This window comes from Atta colombica, unplaced genomic scaffold (genome assembly GCF_001594045.1).
Source record: "Atta colombica isolate Treedump-2 unplaced genomic scaffold, Acol1.0 scaffold293, whole genome shotgun sequence".
Taxonomy (NCBI): domain Eukaryota; kingdom Metazoa; phylum Arthropoda; class Insecta; order Hymenoptera; family Formicidae; genus Atta; species Atta colombica.
Window position 1 is genome coordinate 854,800 of NW_017259396.1, and position 10,524 is coordinate 865,323.

At 35.2% G+C, this 10,524-nt stretch overlaps 2 protein-coding genes across 4 annotated transcripts in view; one reads left to right on the top strand and one right to left on the bottom strand.

Annotated features, from left to right (window-relative positions):
- LOC108690035 (cysteine sulfinic acid decarboxylase-like) overlaps positions 1 to 3,995 on the top strand; it is a 5,969-nt gene extending 1,974 nt beyond the window's left edge. Inside the window, exons 2-8 of the mRNA XM_018197100.1 lie at positions 729 to 913; positions 1,303 to 1,600; positions 2,230 to 2,418; positions 2,498 to 2,562; positions 2,798 to 2,987; positions 3,199 to 3,368; positions 3,434 to 3,995. Of these exons, the coding sequence (XP_018052589.1) occupies positions 729 to 913; positions 1,303 to 1,600; positions 2,230 to 2,418; positions 2,498 to 2,562; positions 2,798 to 2,987; positions 3,199 to 3,368; positions 3,434 to 3,680 (1,344 nt within the window). The 3' untranslated portion in view covers positions 3,681 to 3,995. The remainder of the gene's footprint in view (positions 1 to 728; positions 914 to 1,302; positions 1,601 to 2,229; positions 2,419 to 2,497; positions 2,563 to 2,797; positions 2,988 to 3,198; positions 3,369 to 3,433) is intronic.
- Positions 3,996 to 4,230: 235 nt separating this feature from the next.
- Positions 4,231 to 10,524, bottom strand: part of LOC108690066 (semaphorin-5B) — a 107,753-nt gene continuing 101,459 nt past the window's right edge. For 2 of the 3 annotated variants that reach the window (XM_018197158.1, XM_018197159.1), the window contains exons 7-15: positions 10,134 to 10,333; positions 8,872 to 9,357; positions 8,355 to 8,652; positions 7,740 to 8,106; positions 7,479 to 7,558; positions 7,046 to 7,369; positions 6,325 to 6,721; positions 5,968 to 6,173; positions 5,694 to 5,897 (exon numbers count right to left, since the gene is read on the bottom strand). In XM_018197158.1, coding sequence (XP_018052647.1) covers positions 5,694 to 5,897; positions 5,968 to 6,173; positions 6,325 to 6,721; positions 7,046 to 7,369; positions 7,479 to 7,558; positions 7,740 to 8,106; positions 8,355 to 8,652; positions 8,872 to 9,357; positions 10,134 to 10,333 — 2,562 coding nt within the window. Of the gene's footprint in view, positions 5,898 to 5,967; positions 6,174 to 6,324; positions 6,722 to 7,045; positions 7,370 to 7,478; positions 7,559 to 7,739; positions 8,107 to 8,354; positions 8,653 to 8,871; positions 9,358 to 10,133; positions 10,334 to 10,524 lie in introns of all 3 variants that reach the window. The other variant, XM_018197160.1, reaches the window with a different exon arrangement.

Consider the following 10,524-nt stretch of genomic DNA (forward strand, 5'->3'; position numbering starts at 1 on the left):
CACACACACACACACACACAGCACTTATTACAATTTTAATAAAACTCTAAAATTCCTAGGTAGCAGGCTGTTATTATTTGTCATCAGTTTTACATCAAAGTGATGTCTTTAATATCCTTTTGACATCAAAATAACAAGAAATAACGATCTCATGTTTGATTTCTCTGTAAAGGATAAATGTGATATATATATTTTGAGACAGAAATGAATTTGCTGTTATAAATACTTTCAGTGTATAAGTACTTGCATGTATTTAAACATTATTTAATATAAAATTTCTTGAAAACTGTAGTTTTTAAAGAAATACGCGTTTAAGGTCACAAGAAGTAATATCAGATGTATTAGGTAATTAATTTAATTCCTGCTATTTTTTTGTCTTAAAAATTGATTTATTTCGAAGGAAAGAAAATGAATATCTTGATCAAAATAATTTCCTCCATTTTCTATTACTTTTTCCCATCTCTTCGGCAACAGGGCAAAAAGCGCGCGCGCGCGCGCGCGTGTGTGTGTGTGTGTGTGTATTTTATGATTTTTTAATATTTTTTGTATTAATAATTTGTATTATAAGTTTGATTCAAATTAAGCGAGCAAGTGTGAACAAATGTGTGAATAAATAATTTACATTTCAATAGTAATTATATTCTATGACGTAAACAATGTAATTTTCAACAATGTTCAAAGCTTAGCAGTGTTAATTTTAATGAGGAAAAATTATTGTTTATTCATAGAAAATCATACCAATGTCTTTGGACGACAAGCCAGCGAGTAACAGGGAAATAGAAACAGTGATACGACAGACTATACAGTACTCCGTGAAAACGTCTAGTCCGCATTTTCATAATCAACTCTACGCTGGAGTTGACGAATATGGATTAATTGGTTCCTGGTTAACGGACGTATTAAACACCAGCCAGTAAGAATAATTCCCAAATTTTAAGAGACAATTTTAAAATAAACAATGTATTCTCCATGTTCATTGGATGTAATTTTACTCACTTTTCTCGATAAAACGCAATGAGTAATCAAAGCTATTTTGTTATTGTCTCGTGAGCGATATCGCTATTGCTAATCTAATTTGCATTTCAGACGATGCACGACCTACAATATTTCCAATTAATGATGTATTGAAGTCCTTATCATCGAGGAAGTTTTAATTTTGTTAAAAAAATGAAAGTTAAATAACTTCTCTTCGATAAATTATCTTCAAGAGAATGTCCTTCATGTAGTTGTAAATGATGCTGTGCGCATCTAAATGAAATGAAATACATGTAACTGTTAATTGATTGTGGACGTTTCTGTTAGGTATACCTACGAAGTCGCGCCCGTATTTACTCTCATGGAGCGAGAAGTGATACAGAAATCATTGGAATTGGTTGGTTATCCATTAATGCCAGAAGCCGATGGTATAATGTGTCCAGGTGGTAGCATATCGAATATGTATGGAATGTTATTGGCCAGACACAAGATATTTCCGTGTATCAAAAAATCGGGGATCTTTTCGTTAAAATCACCTCTAGTATGTTTTACTAGCGAAGATAGTCATTATTCAATTCTGAAAAGTGCTAATTGGTTGGGTCTTGGTATCGATCATGTTTATAAGGTATGACAACGTGAAAAATGGCTATTTATTTTAAGAAATTTGTTATATTTTAATCTTCTTTCGAGGTAAAATCGAAATTTGAAGAAATGATAATTAATTCTTATTTCAATTGATAATTAGTTGTTGAATTTTATATATTTTATATGAATCAGATTTCATGCTATTATGCAATTATATGTTATTGATTAAACAATGTTAACTTAGATTTCAAAAGACTAAGAATTGAATCATCAGTTGCAGCAAACGACGATAGTTATTGTACACACAGTATAAAATATTTCTTATATTTATAAAACTTTTTCTTCTACAGTATTTATTATATTTCTAATAAAATATTTCTTATATTTATAAAACTTTTTCTTCTACAGTATTTATTATATTTCTAATAAAATATTTCTTATATTTATAAATTAATATGTACTTGATAAGAGTAATTATTAAACTGTAGCAATTGACAACTAATCTTGGCTCTTAGTCCTTTTTATATCTTTTAAATTATTTTAAATTTCTATTATTTAATAAATTCTAAAAAAGATTCTTCAATCTTTGAAAACAACTGGATTCTAATTGAATTTTTAAGCTAATACTCATAATAATTAATTATACGAGAGAACGTTCTTCCGTTACAGGTGAAAACGGACGAATTTGGTCGCATGCAAGTGGCTGACCTAAAGAGACTTTTAATAAAGGCGAGAAATGACGGAAAACAACCATTCTTCGTAAACGCCACTGCTGGAACCACCGTGCTCGGTGCCATCGATCCATTACCTGAAATCGCCGCAGTATGCCGGAGTGAATCACTTTGGCTGCACGTAGACGTCAGTACAAGTATAATGAAAGCCGATTAGAGTTCAGAGAATCATAATTTAATTTAATTTAAACAGAGATTCGTTACAGGCATGTCTCGGTGGAACTCTATTGTTCTCGGAGAAATATCGGTACAGATTACGGGGCATCGAATTGTTCGTATATAATTATTTATTATAATGTCGTTGCAGAAGGAAAGTGGCGATCTTTCTAAAATTGAAAGTTTCCACCATTGATTCACATACCAGTCTTGAGTATAATCATTGTCTGCGTATCTGAAAGAATGGGATAAGATAAATCCTTTCTTTTCTGCAATGTTAAAAATCAAAAATGATTTCCCGACACAAGCAGTTTTTCTAATCAATTCTCTCTGTTTTATGACACTCTTAGATCGGATTCGGTGTCCTGGAATTTGCACAAGATGCTCGGGGCGCCATTGCAGTGTTCTTTATTCCTGGTCAAAGATAAAAATATGCTACATGAAGTAAATTGTGCCCAGGCCAAGTATCTTTTTCAACAGGATAAATTTTATGACGTTAGTTGGGACACAGGTGACAAAAGCGTGCAATGCGGCAGGAAGGTAATCACGTATCCATTATTTAATTTTTACGAGATATCACGTCAGAATTTGTTCACAATAATTCGTGAATTATAGGAAGATCCAAGATTTTCGTTTAAAAAATCTGTAGGAAAGACACGTAAAAATAGAACATAATTTTTATGTCATTACAAATTGGCAAAAAAATCATCATTAATTACTCGTTTTAATTTGTTTGATAATACTTTTTAAGGTCGACGCAATGAAATTTTGGTTAATGTGGAAAGCTCGTGGTAAGATTGGTCTTACGCGATCGGTGGAACAAGCAATGTCTTGCGCGGAATATTTTCTGAAGCGAATTAAGGAAACTGCCGGTTTCCGGCTGGTGCAATCTCACTATCAGTGTTGCAACATTTGTTTTTGGTAAGAGATTCCGCTTTGATAAGAGATTACGAGAAATACGCAGTTATAAGGCAAATTCTTTTCAGGTATGTACCACCAACAATGCGCGATGAGAGTGAAACTCCAATTTGGTGGCAGAAACTGTATTTTCTCACAAACGAAATAAAAAAACGTTTGGTTTTGGGGGGATCTCTCATGATTAGTTATATGCCAATACCACATAAGGAGATTGGCAATTTTTTTCGCATGGTCGTAAACTGTCAACCACCACCCACAAAATCGTCCATGGATTATGTTATTAATCAGATAGAAAAAGTTGCAATTGATTTATAGGAAAATGCCTCTCTATTCAAGTTTTATAATATTGAAGATATTTGTTCTTATCTTATATGAAGAAATTGGTATTTTAAGTACTTATTACGGAGTTGTAAAAAAAAAGAAACTTATCTTTATTATAAACAAATGCGGGAAATAAATGCAGCAGATACAATATTTATTACTCGCGTAACTGTGTAACTTTGATATCAATCATAATTTACTTGACGCTCGGCAACATCAAATTATTCGTTGTTACGTCGTTAGCTCACATATAGGATTACTAACTATTTTTAAGAGTACATATATTTACGTACTCTTTTTAAATGAAATTTCTGGTCATTTATTAAAATTTTGTATTTATAAAATTATATTAATAAAAATCAATAAAAATGTTTTAGAAATTTTATTTTCTTAAATATCTACATTTAATGCATAAAAAATTGTACCTTCTCCTTTCGGATCTTTTTTTTTTTAAAAACAGTACATAATATGTACTCTTTTCTTGTGATTCAAATACGGTAATTCTACTCAGTATCATTATCTCGCATTCTTCTCATGACGGATTGTATAAACTCGCGCAGAAGGCAATTAACGTAATTCAATTCTTAAGTTTTAAGGCTCGATTCTCTAACTTATTCGTAATTATACGTATACATAACATAGATATCTGTATAGGTATAGGTGTATCTATATATATGTATATATTATATAAAATAACGAAGGTTTTCAAACTTTGAACTTATGCATACATTTTTCTTACAAGTGATTAGAGAATCGAACCCTGGAGGACATCAGCGATTCAAGTTTCAATCCAATTTGATTTTCTCCTTGGATCCGGCAAGGAAAAAATGTATTATTTTTATCGCATGCATAAACATAATTCGCGAGCGCGACTCAATGTGAGCCAATATAAATGCAATCGTCGCGCGACGTGTGTTCATCTCTTACATAATATACGCATTTGCTTCATTCCTAAAACTATGTTTAAGAAGATGCATTTTTATGTACAACTCCGTATCATGGCACTACATTACTTGATATAAAATTCGATATTTCTCCTGAATAAAAACAAAAGAGACGAATTCTCTTCCTAATATATATCTTCAAGCAAATCTACATAATACATTTTATATTTGTACAACTGTATATCTAAATCAATCCATCAATTCTTGGTAGATCGAGTGTCCGTTTAATAGATATGATTTTCTTTTCTCTCTTGCATGAGTACAATTTTACAAATATTATACGAAATATATGAAAATTCATTCCTATGAAAAATTATGAAACTTTATACAGATGAGTCAAAGTCGAATGCCCAAGCACGAGCGGGATTGATTCTCGATTTCGTCCATTCGCATTCTCTCTCTCTCTCTCTCTCTCTCTCTCTCTCTCTCTCTCTCTCTTTTTCTACGGATATATACATAGAAACAAAAATAAACTTTTATAAACTTCCTCAAAACAACGGTTTTCTCTTCAGAGTCCGCCGAGTTATCACATTGCACGACGCATCACAAAAAGCTTACAAAATACATATCTTAAGACATAACAGTTTATAAAAAAAATTTCATCATGTCTCTTTTAAAATATACATCAATATTCATCAATCGATATTGAACAATTTCGTGAACTAATTTGCGTCGTAAATCGCAGCGTCATTAACTCTCGAACGCGGAAAATGCATACATCGCGCGTTTACTTAATACTAAAAACATATAGTCTTATAGACAGGCGCTTGTTCAATCGATCGTATGTCATTTTTACGTCGAAAATGTCGCCTAAGCTCAATTAAGTAAATACATTCTTCCTATAACAGGAAGTCTGCCCTCACACTTGTTATTTTAACGTTGAACAAACGCTAATCGATCAACAAAGTTTGCAGCTGCCAAATGCGTGGAATGAGTTCGCGTTTGTTGTCGGTACCTGCGACTCACTGCACAAATAAATTACACGAGAAATCACGTGCTTGAAAAGACCAGAATACAAATCACCATCCAAACGATACTAATACGCTTTGCTCAGATAATTCGTTCAGTAGTATTTGTCCTGATCAAGATCGGCACGGATGTGTTGCTGGCCATGACTATTACGCTTCAGAGTGGCGGATTCATAATCGAGACTCTTTGGATATAACTTAGGACTGCCGAGGCCGTTGACATTGGGATTGTTCTTGCCACGTAGAGTACCGTTTCCATTAGTGCTGCCTGAAAAACTGGGCTGTCGTTTTGCGTTCACCTATAAAAATTAGCTTCTTTGAAGTATCCACCAAGCGTAACTAGCAATCGAATGCTTCTTTGAGTCTTACCTCCTTCAATGGCACAATGACATAAGAATTCTGTTTACTGATATAATGCGGACTCCCTGGAATGCTCGGCTTGCGTCGTTTCAAATAGCAAAAGCATAACACCGCGGTTAAGGCCAGGCCGATGGTGAAACTGATTACGCAGCCGCCCACCGCCGCACCCACCGTGACGCCCGAACTCTCTACACTCGAAGGCAAGGCGTTTACATCTAAAAAAATATATGCAATGCTTAGCAATCTTTAATTAATTAAATTGTTGTTTAAAAGCACAACAAATATCGTATTTTAAATATAAAGTATAAATATTCTGTAGACGTCATATCATCCTATAGACGCCATAAAATTGTTCCAAAATCTCACCATTATCCATGCAGTCTGCAGGAAGGCAGTCGCGTGTTTCGCGAGTTAGTCCTTGACACATGCCGGGTCCATGCTGAAGACATGTTCGCTTTCTGTGCTGTTGATGATCGCCATCGCAGGGAGTCCAATACGACCACGTGTCCCAACCAGCTAATGATTCGCAACTGGACATCTCGCAGATCTCCTTGTCCAATCTTGGACCGTTGCAACTTTCTGGACCGAGACATTCTCTCGTCCTCGTACGCACTCCGATGCCGCAAGTCGTTGAACATTCGGACCACTCCGTCCAGCACGACCATTGACCTTCCGCTGTATTGCCGTGACATGAGTGTGAATTACAAATTCTGCTCTGCGTGGCGAGACCATTTTCGCAAGGTGGCGATTCGCATTGTCTAACCTGTAAAAATGTATAATCATATTATTATATTATTAAAAAACTAAATATATTAAAAAATTAAAATATTTTGATCACTTTAAGGTAAATTATTCGCTCTCCATTTCACAGAACTAAAAAAACTCTTTCGTGGTCATAATTTTATTATATTATTATACATAAAGTGAACTTTATTTTATAATTTTAAATAAATTTTATTTTATTTTATTTTAAAATAAATAATTTAATCAAACAGCGAAAATGTTCGGTTTTCAAAATGCTTAATAAAATGATATGATTTTATTTTGGCCAAGGTAGTATCGAGATAAAACTATGAGAAATACTTACCCTATGCTGGGTACCCTTTCCACAAGGACGATCGCAGGAGCCCCAAGAGGACCATTCCCCCCAGCCATTCTCATTGATGGACTCCGCGTAGGTATCTTTTCCTCTGAGACAAGACCCATCGTTCCTGCAGGAACGTTCCTCTTCTTTAGCGAGCTGCACTCGTACACTTGACGGATCATCCGTCTGCGCGCGGCAACTAAATCGGAAACGCTTTTCTAAATAAACTGTGCTGTCACTTTGTAAACTAGAGTTTACGGTCAACCAAGGAGTCCATCCGGAATATCTTCTCGTCTCTGTGCATTTGTGATTGTTACATTCCTCAATCTAAAATACATTCGATCTCATCAGCATTTCCTCCAATTTTCTATTCGGCTATCAAGAAAGACTATAAAAAAGAAGAAATATTTCTTTTCATGAGATATTTGAAATTTACCTGAAAATCGCATCCTGGACATTCAACACCACCCTTCTTTGGCGAGGGACTGTCACAGGTTCTTTTTCTCAGACGTATTCCTATAAAATGGAAATTGCCAATTTTATAAGAAAGCATGGAATACTATTTATATGTTATCTCAAACAGTACAAGCATGTACTATAAATTCTTGTTTTTTTGAAAGTATTTTACAAATGTTTTTTGAGTTTTGGATTGACCAGAATTATTACCACGACTACGAGGATATTCGGAAATATTTACCACCGTTGCAAGGCCGTGTACACGCATGCCAAGGACCCCAGATCGACCACTGACCAGTTTGAGGCGGTGGGGTGGTTTTAGCGGGGGCAGGACAGGGCGGTAGATCGATGCACATGATATCATCATGATCATGCCCGACGCAAACGCGTCCACCAAATGCAGGTGCTGGATTCGTGCAAGTCCGCCGACGGGTTTTCATCGCGAAACCGCAGGTCTGAGAGCACGCTGACCAAGCCGACCAAGCGGTCCAACCGCCATGGACAGTGCAATTTGTTACTCTAACTCGTGTACCCGTGCAACTCTCGCCACCGTGCTGTGGTGGAGGGTTATTGCATTCCCTGGTTTGACATTGACACGTGTCGATCTTCTATAAATCAAATTTCCAGCTTATAAATTTCATGACTTTACGATAGAAAAGCTTATAATCGAATCGCTTTTAATAAAAATAAAATATGGATTTCCAAATTTTATTATATATATTTTATAATAAAGAAACTGTGTTCATATTTATATTTTTAAATCTGTGTTAAAATTCATTTATGATCAATTCCGTTTGCGAAGGAAAACATATTTTTTACATTGTGATAAACGTAATAAATATATATGCCCACAAACCTCTGCGTGCTCGTGCGAGTGGGAGTGAACGTGACTATGTCCGAGCGACTGTTCTCCTGTACCATGTTGGCAGGATGACCAAGGACTCCATGCACTCCAACCTCCGTCAACAGGATCAGTAAGCACCGGACACTTGGTGACTTCCTGATGCCAATGATTTGCCAAATAATTATATTGATAATTCTGTTTCGGTGCCTCCGCGCACTTCATGAGAAGCTCGTTCCACCCGCAATACGGCTCTTGAGCGTTCAAGCACGCTTGACGGCTCCGATGACGATAACATTGAACAGCAGGTATGCTAAATGATGGAAAGCACGATTTAACGAAGCATTTAACACTAACAATATTTGCTATTTATGATAATGTACATAATTTACGATTAAACGACATCTATCTAGAATGACATGATTTAGATGATATTATCAGTGCCATTTAGATGACATTATAGATTTATTTTTATTTTCGATAATATAATGTCGTTCAAATATTGCGATTACGGTTAGAGTAGTTGTCTTACCGCAAAAGGCCAATTTCCATGCCAACATAGAGGCTCTGCGTGTCCTTGAGGAACTGCAATGTCATCGGCGGTGAGGGTAAGGGTCCCCAAACTTCGACAATGCAAGTCTCCTGTGTCCTAGGCAGAACCGAGATCTTCTTGATTAGACCGGTTGCTGTGGCGACATAGAGGACAGTTACGCTGCGATGCAACTTAGTTGGAGTAACGTCCACCGCGATGTGGGTGAATCGCTCGAGAGTTACGGTATGCAGCGGCTCCAGCATCGTACTTTGCACTGCTTCGTCCATCAACTGGTACCGTTGATTGTCCATGATCTGATGCGGCGCGGTATCAGATGAAGATCCGCAGCGCTGGCGATTATGATGGGCGACCGGTCTCCTTTCCCAGGCGGCACCTGCGTTTTCTTGATATTTAAAAGGCCCATTAAAACTGGCAACTATGGCTGACATGTTGAACGCACAGATAGCCGAGCCTGCGATGCCGTTACTGCAACGAAGAAAAAAGATTTCATTTAATGCAGGTTTCTTTTTTAAGAAATCGCAGCTTCCTTATGCGAAAAAGCATTCCTTTGTATTCAAGCGATAAAGAACATTAAGACAGAGGAATTAGCGATCGTGCATAATGCTGGTAAACGATGGACCTCAAATAACTTAAGATATTAAAGATAAATGGCTTAACGATGTAAATTTCTAACATAAAGTTAATAGAGATGTGCAAATTATTCAATTCAATATTCGAAAATTTTACAGAGTTTAAATTAAATCAAATTTAAATCTGTAGGATTCAAATTTAAACTATCCGAAAATTTCGAATTTAAATGTGCGAATACAATTCACATATATTGACAATTTTATATATAAAATCATATTTCTCATTAATAAATAAAACAAATAAAAATTGTTTTGTTTAGATATTAAAAGATTTAACTTAACAATAATTTTGATATTAATCAAAATTTTGTTTCAACGATTTGATTTAATTCAATTCGGCGTCAGAAAATCTCGCACATCTCTATTATATCAGGAAACTTAACGGCCCACGTAAAATATAAATAAAATTACAAATTTTTCGCACAACTTCCATAAATACTTCATTGTTTAATTAAAATTAATCAATATTACTTTAAAATAAAGTCTGCGTTGCATATCTCATAACCAATTTGTCATTTACCGTCTCATGTGTCCATCTGGAATTGTGCAGACATAAACACAGATGATAATTAATGCGCCTTCAGATTAATCGGTCCGATGAATGATACTTACATGGGAGTTGTGAAGGTCGCGTAAATGATTCCCTCTTCTGGATGATAAGCCGCACCTTGAATTTCATCGTAATAAAATGGGAATTCGCCGGGAAGAGAACAATTCAAGCGGGCCTTACTGAAAGTCGTCCACACATCTTTCATCATAATTTGTCCACCCCGGTCATTTTTACAGACTCTTGCTATCCTCGAGTATATTTTCTGCAATCAAATATTATAATGTCAAATATTGTAACGATTAAACTTTCATGAATATAAATCTCACTAATTATAACAAATTATCAATTAATAAAACATTCAAAAATTAAAATAAGATATTTTAAGCAAATGAGAATCGACGCGATGGTACGTACGTAATTAGATTAATTAATATAAAATTTATTAGTAAGTCT